Source organism: Nannospalax galili, unplaced genomic scaffold, assembly GCF_000622305.1.
Source record: "Nannospalax galili isolate Female #2095 unplaced genomic scaffold, S.galili_v1.0 scaffold18, whole genome shotgun sequence".
In the NCBI taxonomy this organism is placed as follows: Eukaryota; Metazoa; Chordata; class Mammalia; order Rodentia; family Spalacidae; genus Nannospalax; species Nannospalax galili.
The window spans coordinates 9,844,708-9,863,072 of NW_008346548.1; the positions used below are offsets into that span (position 1 = coordinate 9,844,708).

Consider the following 18,365-nt stretch of genomic DNA (forward strand, 5'->3'; position numbering starts at 1 on the left):
CTGTTATAGGCAATTAAACCTGGCCCAATCAGATTTAGGAATTAACTCATGGAATTCCATCTTTCCTTAATAATCCAATTCTAGCAGAGCCTCTACCCCAGGCTTGCAGCTAAGTTAGTCACTGGGGTGGGCTTTGGGAGTTCACAGCCTTGTCCTATTTCATGTTTGTCTCTCACCATTTCCCATGCCTGCTCTCTGCTTTCTGCTCCAGCTGCCTCCTGCCATGCCTCCATGGCCCTGATAGACTCATCCCTCTGGAATCATAAGCCCAATAAACTCTTCTCTAAGTTGCCTTGGTCATACTTTTTTATTACAGCAACAGAAAAAAGCAACTCATACAGGTCCCCAGGCCAAGATGATTCCTGAGCCTTAGAGGACATGGTATAAATGTCCTTTTTAGGGTCAAGTGCTCACTGGTCACTTTTATTAGAACCTTCTGAGAAAGGAGCAGTCATTGTCTTCAGTTTGTACTAAGGAGCCTGTCAGGCTCCAATGGGTAGTTCCAAACTCATGGTCATCCAGGTGATCCTGGTTAAACACAGTGGATCTTGAAAAAAAGGAGACAAGGAGACATAGAATAGGGACTTGTAGGGGAGTAAGGGTAGAAAGGAGATTAGAGATGTTGGGAGGGAGGCTATGGTAATCAGAATTATATATATATGATGGTTTATATATATATGATGGTATATATATATGATGGTTTGAATGAGAATGTCCCCCATAGGCTCCAAGTATTCAGACATTTTTGTCCCCAGTCAGTGGAGCTGTTTTGGGAGGTCTTAGAAGGTGTTGCCATGCCAGGGGAAGCCTGTCACTGGGGGTGGGCTCTAAGAACTCTCTGGAGTTCTTAAGCCTTGCTGGATCTGGAGTCCCTCTCTTGTTTCCTGTGCCTGCTTGAAGATGTGCGTGCTCTGCTTTCTGCTCCTGCCCCAGCCACCTCTGCCACCATGCCTCCCCTCAATGATGGATTGTAATTTCCTGGAACCGTAAGCTCAAATAAACTCTTCCTTCTATAAGTTGCTTGGGTCAGTGTTTCTATCACAGCAACAGAAAAGTAACTATACAATACAATATATTTTCAAAAAATTCAATAAAGTTCTTTTAAAAAGAGTCCCTGACACTTTGAATAACTGAGATTTTAAAACTCCAGGTATAGTGAAAAAAAAAAGAAAGAAAGAAAAAAAGTATGTCTCAACATTCTTGATATGCACTACATTCTAAAACTATATTGCAACCTTAAATTTAGGCAACAAAATAACAAATTAGAAAGCCTGTTGAATTCTGAATTCTGGTAGAGACTGTTCTACTTTCTGATTCAGTCTTGGTTTCCAGATGAGACCTTAAAGTCCCATGACAATTAGGTCTCTCATTAAGGTAATTTCTCTCTCATTAAGGTAATTTCTCCAGTATCTGCTACAGTGTGCACAGCACATGCGCAAAATTGATGTTACTCAGAAGCTCCTCCATCTATTTTTATTCTGCACTTAAATAGTATACTTAAGTAGAAATTCTGTTCTGATTAATAATTAGTTCAATCACTGGTACAGAACCAAACTCTATTTTAAGTACTGTACAGGTAAAGAAATCATCCATAATTTTACAGTTTTAACCAAGAAATTGAAAACCTAGTAGGATGCTTACAAGACAGAGCAATAGCATCCTTAGATGAAAACCAAGAAGAATTCACTTTTAAAATAATTCATTCTGTTATTTTGTTCCATAATGTACTATTTAATAAATATTTAAAGAATATTTCTACATATTCATTATTATCTTCATCCCTGCTTTACAGGTAAGAAATCTACAGTTCAAAGTTTAAAGAACTTATGCTGTTAGCACATATTGAATCTAGACTCTGGGAATACCTCAAGTCAGAAATGTTTGTTCTATATTACATGCTACTTATGATCACAGTGAGTCTGCATCAGTCTATCACATTAAAAGCTATCTCATTCTATTTATTCTCCATGCCCAGATCACCTTATAGAAAAATCAACTGCACACAATTCTTCAATGAACTTATACCCGAATAAAAAAGAACCAAGTATGGTGGCACTCATCTTTAACTCTAGCCCTCAGGAGGCAGAGACAGATGGATCTCTGTGAGATCTAGGCCAGCCTGGTCTACATGGTGAGTTCCAGGCAAGCTGGGACTAGGGAGACTCTGTCAAAAACAAAAACAAAACAAACAAAAAACAGAAAAACAATCAGAAAAAAAAGAAAAGAATTTAATATTGGTTATGAGCAACAAAAATGAAATTCTGAAAAGAACAAATTAATTACTATATAAAATTTAAATTCTGTTTTTTCCTTAGGAAAATTACTTTAGGTCATTAAGCCTTTCGTGCCAGTCTGTCTCATCAGAAGCACCACTGTACATGAGATTCCTTTAATCATTTCCAAACCACCTGCCTCAATTTCAACATACCCTTACAGCTGTGTCACAAGTCCAGCAGGTTGAACAAATCTTCCATTTATTGCCTTTGTGAATTCTATCTCCTAGTGATGGAAGAAGGCTCCTGATTCTCAGTAGCCGATCTAAATCATAGCATAAAATAGAATCTACTGAAAAACATTCCTGGGGGCAAAAATCCCTTTTACTATATGTTGATTCTTAATAACCTCAATTATAAGAAGGCTTATCAATAACTGCAAAAGATAAAGCTTGACATTCCCAGAATGCAGGAGGCAGAGGCAGGCCAGTATCTGTGATATTGAGGCCAGTCTGGTCTACATAGCAAGTTCCAGGTCAGACAGGGCTACAGGGAGACCCTGTCTCAAAGGAAAAAAGAATTTTTTAAAGCTTAATATTCTTACCTAATGAGTCAAAGATAAATAATTTTTTTGTGGTAGAGCCACAAATTCCTTATCTTCCTTGGGCAGTAGAGACAAAATGTTCAGAAATGTTTTTCTGAATCAGTGACATAATGTAAAACTAAAAACCAGTAAGACTAATTTTATTTGTCATATCCAAAAGTCAGGTAAGTGTCAAAATCATAATTTTAGGCCACCTGCAAGACTACTAGATATTTCCCAGTCATATTGGGACATGTATGAGTGTACTTAGCAACACATGTACATCAACAGAGGATTAATTTGCTCTAATGAGGAAAAGAGTTAATAGATGGAAAACTTTAAATAGAAATTCTAAGTTAAAACTTGTAAAACTAGGGAGTGGCTGAAGAGACCTAGAAATTTCTCAACTAGAAGCCACCAAAAATTTGAGAAGGGTGAGGCCAAGGGTTTAAGTGAACATGCTCTTCAAAAAGTGCTAAAGAATAAAGAAATACCAAAACAAAAATTGGTAAGAGAAGGGGCATGCGTGCGCACACACACACACATACACACACAATCATTCTAATATTTATTATGCATTCAACACTATGTTAGCAGTTTTAAGGAATAAAAAAGTAAAGAGCAAAGCCCAAAGAACTGCAGTACTGTTAAAGGATCAAGACACAATATACTATTTAAATATCAATTCAAATAAAGCATACAAGATTGAAGGCAACGGATGTATGTGTGTTAAGTCGTTAGGTTTCATAGTCAAGGTTGAATCTGAGCCAGCTCCCAAGTAGCACTTACTAGGGAGAAAGAGAGATGGGCAGGAGCACAGAGAAGGTGTGAGGTGGCATGCACAGCAGTAAGTGAGGAAGCTGGAGGCGGGGGCGGCTCATTCAGAGGAGATGGGCAGGCTCAGGCGCTGGGAAGGGTACACTGCCCTACATAATTGTGAATTCTGAAATGTTTGTGAACATGACTAATGCATCTTAAGATTTAATTTGGAGTATGATTTGAAGAGCATATTTTTCATCAGAAATGCTTTTAGAATCAGAGGAGTCAGAACCGGAGGCTTCGTGCAATTACAAAAGCGATGTTACACACAGGGGTTACCTTTGACCCTTTCAGGGGATCTGTGACGTGGAAACTACGAAATGCTAATAAGTTATTTGCCTATTTCACCATGTTGATGTTGGCACTGATGTTGTGTAGGCAATGGTGAATAAAAGTGTCAACGAATGGGAACAAAGTATACTGTAGCATTGAATTTTTTTAAAGGCTTCACTGGGGTATAGACAATGTGCGATAAACACCATATATTTAGAGCATACAATTGATGACCTGGAACATAGGTACATATCTGAGAGTCCATCACCATAATTAAGACAGCAAACATTGTGCTGTGTTCAGAATTTTCTGTGTCCCCTCATGACTCACATCTCCTAACATGCTCATCTGACAACCACTGACTTGATCTGCTCTGACACTATAGTTTGTCACTGCTAGAATTTTATGGGAACAGAGTAGTGTACTAACTATTCTCTTTTCATGCTAATATTAGTTAAAGGCAAACTAAACAAAGTAAATATCACAACAAGGAAGAACCCAAAGTAGAGAAGCTCATTTCATCAAGACAAAAGATATCCAAGAGGACATCACAGTCCTAAATACAATACAACTCCAGTAAAGCCTTCAAGTGCCTGAGACAGACCTGACCAATCTAAAATAAGAAAAATGAACCACAAAATCACAACTGGATCTTCAGTGCTTCTCTACACAATAGGTAGAACAAATACACAGAAATCAATAAGGATTTAGGAGACTTGAACCTCTAACCCGACTTAAATGACATTTATAAAACATTCTACCCAACGAAAGAACTCATTTCATTTCCAACTTGCATGGAACACTTATTAAAATTAGCCATATTTTGAGTTATAAAACAAATTTGCATACATTTAAAAGGACAGAAATTATGCCAAGTATATTCCCTGACCACAATGAAATTAAATTTGAAACCAGAAACAGAAAGGTAATTAGAAAACGGCCAAATATTTAAAGCAAACAATATACTTCTAAATAATCATCAAATCAAAGAATAAATCTCAAGAGAAGTTAGCAAATATTTTGGACTGAATAAAATATTTTTGGAAACTGTGCCTTGAGTTGAATGACCCTGGAAGCCTCTGACTACTAAAATTGTAAATACACAAGTAACAGCAACAAATGTGACTTTGTTTTTAGTTTGTAAGATCTTTTTTAAAAAATATTTTATTATTTTTATTTTATGTATATAAATGTATTGTCTGTATATATGTGAGGGCACCCATGTCCTGCAAAGCCGCGGAGGTCAGAAGAGGGCTTCGGGTTCCCCTGGAACTGAAGTTAAGGACAGTTCATAGCCGCCATGTGGGTGCTGGGAATCGAACTCAGGTCCTCTGCAAGAGCAGTCAATACTCTTAACCACTGAGCCATCTCTCCAGCCCCCAACTTTTTAAATGATGAAATGTACCAAGTACCTGCAACATCCCAACATTTGGAAAGCCTCATGATTCAGTAAACATACTCCAAACAGTCAGTGAATGGTGTCGCAGAAGATAAATTCTGTGCAAGCTGGACCAAGGGACTTCATGTAAGAGGATGAAGAGCTCCCTGATTAAGGGTTCAGATTCTATCCGGCAACTAATTAACTTTCAAGAAAACAGTCCTTACCAATTTTGGTGTGATACAAAAAAAATCCACAATTATCTGAGAAGACTGTTAAATACTTCTTTTTAAAGCTGCGTATGAGTGTGAGACAATATTTGTTTCATCTTCTAATAGACCAACAGCTGGAGAAACAGATATGATAGTTCACCATAGCCAGACATTAAAAGAACTTGCAAAAATGTAAACCAACCTGTGCTTCTTCGAATTTAAAATACTTTCTTAAAATAAAATTTTCTAATCAACATTTTTTATGGGTTTTTTTATTGTTTTTGTTTGTTTTGTTTTCTTTGGCTTTATGGTGTCTTGAGACAGGTCTTATGTAGCCTAGGCTAGTCTTAAATGTGCTATGTAGCAGAGGCTAGCCTTGAACTGCTGATCTTCTTGCCTCTGCTTTCTAAGTGCTGGGATCACAAGTGTGTGCCACCATGCCAGGCTGAATTGAGTTTATAATGTATCATTATTAATGCTTACCATGCCAACATAAAAAAACTTGAAACAATAACAAATAAGATTTAGTGTCTGAATGAATTATATTACTAAAAAGAAAAACAAGAACTTGGGAACTGTGATGTAGGAAGCGCTGGAGCCTGGAAAACTGTGAGAAAAAGACGATGTAATCTTAATAGACTTGATTGTTCCTAGCAGAACTAATTAACTTAACATGAACTGACACAAAACTCAGGCAATGAAAAATAGCAGATTTCGTAAGGGCTTAATTAGGACTCCAACACATTATCAACAGGCTGCCTTTCACATCCACACTTAATGGCAGGTCACATGTTGCCCAGCTCTGGCAATACCTGGGACAGACAACTGAGGGGCAGATGAGAGTCACTCAAGGTGGTGCGAGCTATGGGCTTGGCATGGCGAGAAGTGCTGCACCCTGTTTGACTAACCCCTTTTTAAGCACACTTTTCTTAAAATAGTGACAATTAGTAAATCATAGCATTACTGTGAGGATTCTAAATGTAAGGCACTTAGAAAAGTGCCAAGGATAAGTACTTGATAAATACTACTATTATACAAGATTTTAATGAAATATGGTGGGAAAAGGTAGCAGTACAATCTACAGAGTGCAAGAAAGAACCAAAGTATTTTAAAAGTTCATTATGAAATCAATGAGTTCCAGGGTTAAAGATCCATAATGTGATCTAAAATTATAAGAAAAATCATCTGCCTTAGAATTATCATTTTAAAATGATTTGGTATGGACTTTAGCTTCAGAAGTATTCACTGAATGTTTTTAAAATCAACCCATTTTATTTCATGGCTAAAGAGTAAAGAGACCCTAGGCACTCAGGAAATGGAGATAAGGACTGTGAGGTTAAGGCCAGCCTGGGCTACACAGCTAGATCTCAAGAAAGGAAGAAGGAGAGAAAGGAAATGAAGAGAAAAGAGACAGAAAGAGGCACAGAGGCAGGCTCAGTTAATAGCTATGGGGGCAAGGGTGTATATTATTCCTCTTTTTATAAAAAGTAAAATTCTTTAAACATTTTTAAAAGTTAATAAAGGAAAATCACAAAGTATTAGTAGGCATATATAAGAATACCTTGACTTGATGAGAAAAAGGAAAATATGCACTGACCAGGAACCAGGTGAGAGCCAAAGACCCAGCACACACTGTGGAAGGAGCACGGTGCAGGGTAGAGCAAGGTGCAGGGTAGGGTGACGGGGAGGCTGGTAGAGGGAGCCGCCTGATAGAGAAGGCTAGCAGGGAGGACTCTGGAGCTATGAATCTGGGGCAAGGCAGAGTCATACAAATGAGCTTCTTGGGATCACTCCCACTCTCACCCCCACACCCAGGGCAAAATAGAAACCAGAGGGCAGAATTTGCAGATTCACCCATGAAGTAAACTGTCAGTTTGAGGCAAAAAATACTTAACAGAAAAAGAATATGGTAGCCTACAAATTCTGTTGTCAGTTATGTCAACACACAGCAAAGAACTTCTATATTCTTACTTCCCCAAGTATTCCCACATTGTGTGGGGCTTCTACCACTAATACCAAGAGCCCTGGATCCTCTGCCTCAGGCTATAAGCCACCAGAGAACATAGTATACTATACACAGCCCCAGAGTAGAGAACTGGGAGGCTGTCCGGTCAGCCTGAGGAGTATTCTGAATTTGTACCTCTACCCACTTCACTGACAGAACAGGACTTCCATCTAGCTCAGGGGGAAATGAAGTTTCCCACACAGTCTATGCTTTAGCAGTACAATGCCATTCAGACATTGTTTAAAGGTGAAGGAGGGGTGTGGAGGAAGTAGAGAGCAGGAAAATACAGAAGACTGCTCATCTGTGCCAGCCAAATGTCACACCTCTCTTAAGCAGGTCTCTTGGCTCCAGTGGCTGAAATGCTCAAATTCCAAGGTGACTACTTTAAAGAGAAAAAGGCAGTAAAAGAAGAAAGTACCAGTGACATTCTAAGTTAGGATATTTCCCAAGAGCAAATTCTTATCAAGATTATAAAGAACGCAAAACTTACCTGGAAAATATCTGTCATGTCTTCAAATACATTGACAAAATATTTATAGTCAGCATAAGCCCAGAATTTGGAATTGCTGTAATCTTTAAATGGCCCAGCGACACCAGACTGGTCATAGTTCCAGGTCAGAAATTCCTTAAGTGTAGCATCCACATAACTACATGCAGTTTCAAACTGGGGAACTGAAAGAGAATGCAACTTTCAATGCGTAATTTCAATGTAGTCTCTAAATACAGTTTTCTTTTAAAATTAAGGTAATTTTCAACCAAAAATACTGTTTACCAATAATTAAAAATGAGTTTTGTGCTAACTCATAACTATTTACATCACCCATAATAAAACATAAAAAACCCACATGGTTTTATTTTTTAGTATTTTATTTATTATTTTTATTTTATGTGTATGTGTGTATTGCCTGCATATGTGTAAGTGCACCCATATTATGCAATGCCCACAGAGGTCAGAAGAAGGCATTGGACCCCCTGGAACTGGAGCTACGGATGGTTGTTAGCCGTCATGTGGGTGCTGGGAATCTAACCCTGGCCCTCTGTAAGAGCAGTCAGTGATCTTCCATTTTTCCAGCCCCATGGTTTTATTCTTAAGATGAAAACCAGACCTATAATCCCAGTGCTTTTTAAAGCTGAGGTAGAAGGACCTTGAGTTTGAGGTCAGCCTGGGCTATAGAGAAGAGATGGAGATAGAGTGAGAGTGAGCAAAAGAGCAAAAGTGTGCAAACAAGCGAGCAAGCAAGCAAACGAGAGAGAGAGAAACATCCAATATTTTTTATTATAGTATGATCTAATTTTCTAAGACCCTCTGGGGGAATCTGTATCTGTGAGGTCAAAACCACTTCCTAATAATGCTGTTATTTGCCCTTTTCATTCTCAATTGCTCATGAGCTTGCCGTATTCTCCAGAGGCTACATGACTGTGATAATCTGCACTGTCAACCTGACTGGATTTATAATCACCGAGGGAACACATCTCTGAGCATGCCTATGAAGGCATTTCCAGAAACGTTTAACTGAAGGAAGATCCATCCAAAATGTGGGTGGCACCATCCCACTGGTGACATGAAAAATGAAAAATAAGAAAGCCTGAGGAAGACCAGGATTTGCCTCTGTGCTACAATAATGAGTGGTTTCTCTTCAGACTGAGAGCCAAAATAAGCCCTTCTTCCCTTAAGCATCTTCTGGTCCAGTATTTGGTCATGGTAACAAGAAAAGTAACTAATACAGTCACACATGTTGCTGTCATTAGTCTGACACTTTATATGCTTACATTCTTGAATTTCAAACATGCTTTTGAAAACTTTCTACTTTGTACTGCACATTTAGCATACAGTGCTCCCCAGACTCATTAGCTGGCCAATGCCCATTTAACGTCTGTTCATTTATTAAATCATTTGCTTCAAAATAATTTATTAAGCATATAATTTGTAATTAGCATGGTGCTTAGGCATGTAGGAACATGAACAAAAAATAGTCTTGAACTTAGAAGATAATTCAATCAGGCAGGCACGGGACTGCATGCTTAACAATGCTAGCACTAGGGAGGCTGAGGTGTGGAGTTTAAGGCCAGCCTGGGCTAAATAGCAAGACCTTGTGTTGTGAAATGTCTCCTACAGGCATATGTATTTGAATATGTGATCTCCAGCTGGAGGCACTGTTTTGGAAGACTGTAGAAACTTTTGGACATGGGACCTGGTAGGCAGATGTAGGGTGGCAATGGCAAGGTGAGAGGATTATATAGCCCTGCCCAGATCCAGCTGCCCTGCCTTCCCCACCATGATGACTCTCTTTGAAAGAGGAGCCAAAGAAAATTCTTTCCTATGTTGATATGAGAAGCATTCTGAAACAAAAATGAAATTGTTTGGGAATTTGCATTTTTAATATTTAAATACTTAATTTTTTATATATTTTAAATTAATATTTTAAATGAATACAGGGAAGTTAATTTATGATCTCCTTTGCAAAGCATGCCATTCTTTCATGAGTGGATGGCAGTGAGGTGCCTGGCACACAGCAGATGCTCAGTAAATGTCAGGCTCTATTATTAGAACATCTTATTCGCTATGATATTTACTTGGGATGGTTTCAAAATTAACTGAATCAGCAGAGGAATATCCAAACTCTTCTTTTAATGACTTTCATCTCTTTATCCTTCCTGATCTGCTTAGCGTTATCTCTTCCCTTATTTTTCTTAAGACTATCACATGACAGATGGAGTAGAAGCAGGGTGACTGTCAAAGAATCATTCTAATTCCTCTGTTTTACCAATTTATCACTTGACTTTGTGAACTAGGAAAACTTTACCACATTCATCTAAAAGATAAAAATCTATCAAAAACCAAAGTTTGAGAAATTTGTTTGTTTGTTTTTGAGACAGGGTCTTTCTGTAGCCCCAGCTGTCCTGGAACTTGCTTTTAATTTTATAACAAAGGGTCTTAAAATATTTTTTGCCTAGCAGGAAAGCAACTATTTCTCCATTTTGTTGGCATTTCATCATTCCACAAACAAGACAGAATAAGTGGTGTGTGAGCTTTGAACAGGACTTTCAAATCACTACTCTAGTCTCTAACTTAGAGATGCTTAGCAGTATTTTGAAATCAGTTGCCAGCTGAGGTATAACACTGACACTGAGCATGTATATTTGACGTTACGGTTGTCGGCCTTAGCCTTTAATGGCGGCACCATCTTTCCAGACCTGAGCACAAACAAATATGATTCAAAATGGGTTCAAAGACCTATGTACTATTCACTATCTGCTTCCTAAAATAAAGGTTGTTTTTTTTTTTTTAATGCCCATGACCATATAGATAATAATGTATTATACACTTAAAGAGCTAGGAGAAAGGATTCTGAAAGTTTTCTTCACAAATTAACAGACATTTGGGGAGATAAATATGTTTAACCTAATGTAAACATTAGCAATGCATACGTATATTGAACATGGTCCCTTAATATGTACAGCTTTTACAGTTTTATATATCGGTTAAAGGTAAAATATAATAGCAATTACTTTTTTAAAGACTTAAAAAATTTATTTTATGTGCATAAGCGTTTTGCCTGCTTGTATGCCCATGCACCACATGTATGTTTAATGCTCTTTGGAGGCCAGAAGAGGTCATCAGATCCCCTGGACTTACAGAAGGTTATAAGCTGCCACATGGGTGCTAGGAACTAGTCCTCTGCAAGAGCAGCACATGCTCTTAAAAGCTGAGCCACCTCTCCAACCCCAAGTCCAATTATTTTAAAAGTCAGTTATTAACACTACTAATACCACTCAAGCATCCCAGAAAAATTTCAAATAAGACTTAGAAGAGAAATAATAAATGTATTCAATACAGTAGAAGAAAAATTATCATTATTTATAAAACCACATGCCTGTCTATCTAGAAGTCCTACAGTAACAAAAACCCACCTAAACCAAAAAGTAGCTGAATACAAAATCAATATAGAGAAATAAATGGCTTTTATCTATGTACCAATCAAAACAAGTTGGAAAAATATAATAGGCAAAAATATTTTCTTTATAATAGCTATAATAAATGAAAGTTATAAATCTTCTTTTGCTAACAGATTTGGTAAAGGAAGACAATGTGTTGTGAGATTAAAAACATACACTTTTAAAACAGTGTAGACGGGGCTGGAGAGATGGCTCAGTGGTTAAGAACACTGGTTGTTCTTGCAGAAGACCTGGGTTCGAATCCCAGCACCCACATGGCAGCTAACAACTGTCCGTAACTCCAGTCCCAGGGGATCTGAAAGCCTCTTCTGACCTCCGCAGGCATTGCACGACACGAGTGCATTTACCCATATGCAGGCAATACATGCATATACATAAAATAAAAATAATAATTGAAATAAAATAAAACAGTATAGACGCCTTTCCAAATTAATTTTTAGAGCCTAATGAATTTTCATTTAAAATTCCAACAGGGGTGGGAGCTGGGGAGGTGATTCAGTGGGTAAAGTGCTCGTTCTGCAAGCATGAGGACCTGAGTTTGAATCTTCAATGACTGAATGAAAAGCTGGGCATGGCTGCACATGCCTGTAACCCCAGCATTGGGAGGCAGAGATAGATGGATGATGAGAGCTCACAGGCCAAGTCAAAACAACAAAATTCTAGTTCTATGAGAGACTTCGTGTCCAGACAGCAAGGTGGAGAGCAAGACCAGTAAAACATTCAACATTCTGCTCTGGTCTTCATATGCACACATGGCCCGTGTACCTGCACGCTCATGTGCATGCACTACAAACACACATATAGCATACCACACCACACCACACTCCCTCCACACACACAGTTCCCGGCAGGAGTGCTTTAAAGTGAGCACTCTGTGCAATTATAAAGTCCATTCAGATAAATAAAATTCAATAATACTTAGGAAAGAAGGGTAATAGAAGTTGAGCACAAAACAGTGCTTACTAGGAGCTAGAAAGCAGGGAAGAGGGACAGATAGGGAAAAGCAGACAAAGGGAACTAACTGCTGTTAGAAGAGATAAGTTCTGGTCTTCTGTCATACAGCGAGAAAATGGTGATATACTGCATATTTCAAAAAGCTAAATGAAAGGATTTTGAATATATTCTTCCATTACAAAGAAATGATCAATATTTGAGAAATCATCAATATTTTGATAGTGATATTATATAATGCATATATATACTGAAATATCAAATACTATATAAACTATATATAATTAATGTCAATTAAAAATATAAATAAAGTTGGGTGTGGTGGCTCATGCAGGTAATCCCAACACTTGGGAGGCTAAGATAGGAGGATACTCCAAGTTCAAGGCTAGACTGTGAGTTCCAGGACAGTCTGAGCTACCAACTGAGACTCTCTTTTGAGGGGTGGAGGAGGACAAGTGTGGAGAAGAAAAAGCGACATTTATAACTTTCAAGGAAGAATTAACCAAGTAAAGGGAAGGGAAGGGGAGAAGAAAAAAGAGAGCATGGCTGGACAGAACTACAAAGGCCTGTTGTAGAAAGATGCAAAGCCCTGGAAACAGAGAAACTGAAAATACAGTCCATTAGCCTGAGCTCAGGAAGAGAGATGAAACTGGGCCTTCCACAACAAAACACACATTTCTGTTTGCAGTCAAAAGTGATGAGATGTTATGAAAAGGGTTTAAGCACATAAATAACATTAGACTTTAAAAAAAAAATTGTCTCTGACTACAATATGGGGAATGGCCTGGGAAAGGCAGGCAGGGGAAGAGTAGTACTGCAGCTCTGGGGGTGAGATAGCAGGTGATGCCAACTAGAGGGCGGGCACAGAGATAGCAGCTGCTGACTGCCTGATACTGAGAACACAGTCACAAGACCCCAGAATGCCTCGGGTTTCTGGCACAGGGAGCTTCACAGATGATGCTCCTACTGATAATTCTCACACAATTTGACAGCAATTCTCTTTCTAGGAATTTATCCTAGAAGAATAATCAGAAACAAATTTATAAATTTAAAGCTTACAAGCAATTTATAGACAATTTAGTTATTTTTTTCCTGTTCAGAACTAGGTATTGAATTTAAAGCCTAATACAAGCTAGGACAGTGTTCTGCCATCAAATTACATCCCAACACTCCCCACACTCTTTTTTGGCAAGCTATTTAAATAATGAAAATAGAGAAAACAGTATTTATTTATTTATTTATTTAGACAGGATTTTCCTACGTAGCTACAGCTGGTTGGCCTAGAACTCACAGTGTAGACCAGGCTGGCTTGCAACTCAAAGATCTGCCTGCCTCTGCCTCCTGAGTTGAGCTTAAAGGTATGCACTACTACCAGCTAAAAAGAGTAAAAAATTATTACCATACAATGGAAATTAAGCAGTCATCTAAAAGTCACATTTCATATCAAAAGTAGTTGCCCAGAATATGTTAAAGAAAAAAAAAAAAACATTCCTGTGAAAATCAATCCAGTTTTAATTCTTAAATACAAAGAGGTTTGTATGGATATACATTACAGTATAACTATTATTTCTGGGGTATGGGTCTTTCTATTTTCTCCAATTTTCTTTTACAATGAAAAAGCCATACTTTCATTTTAAATTATTTCTATTTAAAAATATTTGTTGGAAACTTATACCGTGTGGCCAGCACTATTCTAAATGCTTTGTACATACAGGCAATTTAATTTTGAAAATACTTCTAATACAGAAGTTCATTGACCTGCTCAAGGTCCCACAGTAGGCCAGAATATGAACCCAATGCTGCTGACTTCAGTGTCAGCTTTCTTATGCCATTATGTACATGTGCATATACACAATGAGCCTCCTGTGGATTGGACCCTACTCTACATATGAAATTCAGACAGTTCTTATCTTCCTTATGTACACAGGCTAAAAGCAGCATTATACAATTTTAGACTAAAGATTATACACTTGGCCTATTATAACCTGCTGCATGAGATCACATGTGGAATTTCCAGTGGTGGCATCATGCTAGTGCTCAAAAATTCATATCTAGAAGCATTTTATATTTAGAAGCATTTTAAAATTTAGATTTTCAAATTAGGGAATGTCCAACTTACATTACTTTATGGATGAGCCTTGGAAACATGCTATGTGACAGAAACCAGACACAGGGGCCAACTATTCTATGGCTCCATCTATATGATACATCTTGAATGGGCAAATTCACATGGACGGAATGGAGGGTGCTGGGCAAACTGCTTAAAGAACACTGGCCTTCATCATGGGATAATGAAAATGTTCTGAAATTAGTGCTGATGACTGTTCAACACTGAGAAAATACTAATAAACTACTGTATCAAGCACTCTTGAATGGCTAAATGCTAAATTTTATGCTATGTGAATTCTATTTGAATTTTTTAAAAAGACTAAGTTATCTTTATTAAAACTCAGAATAGTTTCTCATAACTGCAGAGATATTTTTTAAACTTTCTTTTATGCTTATGTATTAACTTGAAAGTGTCAAACTACTAGGACTCATTTGTAATAATAGTACAGCCATGCTAGGATGGTGGTAAGCATATTAAGAGAGAATTAGGTAAGTCATTTTCAGCAAATGCTAGCTACCTGTAGTTGTGCTATAATCAGAGTCTAACCGGGACATGAAAATACTACAACTTGTATTTTATTTCATGTTAATACCTAAGAGACACCTTAGTGCGTGACAGGTATGTTTTACAAATTGAAGAGAAAAAGCACAATCTATAGGGTTTCCCTGTAGCCCCAGCTAGCTTGGAACTTACTATGTAGACCAGGCTGGCTTACAGAGATCTTACAGAGATCCTCCTGCCTCTGCCTCTTGAGTGCTGGGGATTAGGCATGTGCCACCACACCTAGTTTATTATTTAATTTTAAAATACAGTTAAGGCTGTGGTTAGAATGAGATGCCAAAGGTCCAGTAATCCTTTATCTGTCATGGGAGACCAAGAGGGCTCTGGACACCAAAAACAAGCTGCAGGAGATACACTACAAGGTCAACATGGGAGAAAGAAGCTTGGAATTGCTGTAAGGGAAACTGGTAAAATTTCTAGTTCCTCTTGAGTTATTAATAGATATTTATAAGCCACAAACTTAACTTTACAGTGCTTAAACACTGAGTTTCTACACTACCAGTTAACTCATACTAAAATGCAAGTTACAGACCAGAACATGGCCATTGACTCCTTTAAATTAGAAACACTGATTATGTTCTTTACAACAGCTACATTTTAGAACTAATGATAATCCCTTTATCCAATATCAAGGTAAAACCATAAAGTATTCTATGTGTTCTTGGATTAAAAAAAAGGAGTAAGCACAGTTAATCTATGACTAGTAAAGAAAGTAAAAACAACAATAAAAATAAAACCAAAAGCAGTACAGCACACAGTATGGCCTTCTGTACAACCCAGTTATACAGAAGGCTGAGGCAGGGTCATTACTTAAGCTAGGCATTGACTACCAGCCCAGGCAACCCCATAAGACCTTGTTTAGAAAGGATAAAGGTTGGGCAGAAGTGTAGTTCAGTGAGTGCTAGCTTACATAAGGCTCAAGTTCAATCCTAGCACTACGTACACATAAGCAGCTCTACATATGTTTTATGGTTATGCAATGCAGTAAAGGCCAAGCAGCCTATAAAGCAAAAGACAAAATGATAACCAAGACTAAGCACTATAAATAGCCTGAAGTCATAAGTGAAATGACATATTCTACAAGAATCAAAAGTAGAAAGGGACTATAAAATTATATTATTGGTTATTAGATTACTGCATTCTTACACTGTAGTTTTATATTATTAGATTATAGTATTGTTATTTTCAGTGCATGGGAACATAAATATAACACATACAGCAAATTATTTATTGTCTACCTTGCTCAATAAGCCACAATAATGTCTAACAACAAGTGTAATATATGAATAAACACATTTTTGTTTAGTGCGGGAGTTTAAACTTTATTACTTGAACTTACTCGCACTAGGTCAAACTATTTATCCACACTTTTCCTATAACATTTTGCTGTCTGTACAGTGAATGATCAAAAAGAGAATTGCGATAAAGGACTGCCTAGAGGTGGGCAAGCACTACTGGGGGCAGAGCACTGCTTGGGGGGGGCACTGCTGGGGGGGAGCACTGCTAGGGGAGGGAGCACTACTATGGGGGCGGGAGCACTGCTGTGGGGCAGGAGCACTGCTGTGGGGGCAGGAGCACTACTGTGGGCGGCACTGCTGGGGGTGGCACTGCTGGGGGGGGTAATGACGAAGGGGAGCACTACTGGGGGCATGGCGACAGTGATTATCACTACCTGTGTCTCTGCTTCTCAGGCCCATTCTGAATTGAATTTTCTTGCCCTGAAGAACCTCAGAAAGGTGCTTTGCAGTCCAGTGTCGTGCTGGCCAATCAAAAACCATGTTACAGAAGATTGCAGGTTGCTGTAAAGACATTATAATTTCTTTTGCTTTCTCTGGAGTAAAAGGTTTGACACGCTCACCTAGGGAGAGAGAAGAATGGAGCAGCAGATAGCAATGGTCAGATAACTGTGCAATTACTTCCTATGATGCTGTTTCTGTTCTGGCCCATCTTTCCACACGATTGCACTCACTCTCCATTTATTGCTGCTCAGATAAATATTTGGCCCCAAAGGACCCAAGTTCTTTTGCTTTTATTGTTGTTGTTGTTTGTTTGTTTTGCAATGGTAATAGTAAAGTTTCAGTGTTAAAGAAAGGCTTCCAACTACTTCAATTGAAAATGAAATTTGGAATGTATCACTTTTTTTTTTTTTTTTTTTTTTTTTGAGACAGGGTCTCTCTTACAATGTATCCTTGGCTAGCCTAGAATTTGCTATGTAGATCAGTCTGACTTTGAATTCCAGTCTTTCTCTGCCTCCCAAGAACTGAGATTAAAGGGGTGTGATACCATGCCTGCCCCAGAATGCATCACTTCTTAATAGAGGATTATGTAAAACCTGTTGATGAGAATGACTCTAGAACAACCAGAGCCACTGGATCATCAACAGCTCTACCTGCTGTATCACATGTTCAATGAAAAAAATGACTGAATCAATATAGCATTCAATCTGGGAAGATAGAGATTACGTTTTATTAAAGTTACTCTTATTTTTTTATGACCATTTTACTTGCATGTATGTAAATGTAACACCTATGTGCAATGCCTGAGGAGGCCAGAAGAGGGCATCAGATCCCCTGGACCTTGAGTTAAGGACAGCTGTTAGCCACCATATGGGTGATGGGAACCAGACCTAGGTCTTCTGTAAGAGCAGCCAGAGCTCTTAACAACTGAACTACAATTCTCCAGCTCCTTCATTACAGTTTTAAAAATAAAAGATAGGGTGGGTATAGTGACATATGTCTGTAATCCCAGCATTTGGTAGGCTGAGGCAGGAAGATCATGAATACCAGCGTGAGTTATAATGCAAGAGCCTATTTTAAAAAGGGGTAAAATGGTAATCCATGTCTAGGTTTGGTTCCAGGACATTTTTAAACAGTCAAAGATACCAAAATATGGTTTACTGAGTACTCAAATTTCAACCTGGGTTGGAGAGATAGCTCAACTGGTAGAGTGCTTGCCTAACATACTCAAAGCCCTGGGCTCACATAAAAACCATGTGTGGTGGCGCATGCCTATAACCCAAACACTCAAAGGATACAGACAAGAGATCAATAGTTCAATGCCATATGGAGTTGGAGGTCAGTCTTAACTACGTGATACTCTGTCTAAAAAGAAAAATAAAACCACAAAATCATAGAATTTTAATCCTAGATAGGACAGTCTAGTATTCTCTCATTCATCTGGTTTGTCTGTTGTCCTGCCCCCAACCCCCATTTTCCCCTCTCTTCTCTCTGTCCCTCCCCCCAGGGCCTTGTACTTGGATGACTATTCTACCACTAAACTACAGCCCCAGACTAGAAGTTAATC

General features: G+C 38.2%; 1 protein-coding gene across 3 annotated transcripts in view; it reads right to left on the reverse strand.

The window, feature by feature from the left end:
- Nucleotides 1-18,365, reverse strand: part of Hspbap1 (HSPB1 associated protein 1) — a 78,660-nt gene that overhangs the window by 33,000 nt on the left and 27,295 nt on the right. Inside the window, exons 2-3 of one of the 3 annotated variants that reach the window (XM_008842948.3) lie at nt 16,735-16,920; nt 7,974-8,155 (exon numbers count right to left, since the gene is read on the reverse strand). In XM_008842948.3, the coding sequence (XP_008841170.1) occupies nt 7,974-8,155; nt 16,735-16,920 (368 nt within the window). The remainder of the gene's footprint in view (nt 1-7,973; nt 8,156-16,734; nt 16,921-18,365) is intronic. The other 2 variants (XM_029568227.1, XM_017800574.2) reach the window with 2 other exon arrangements.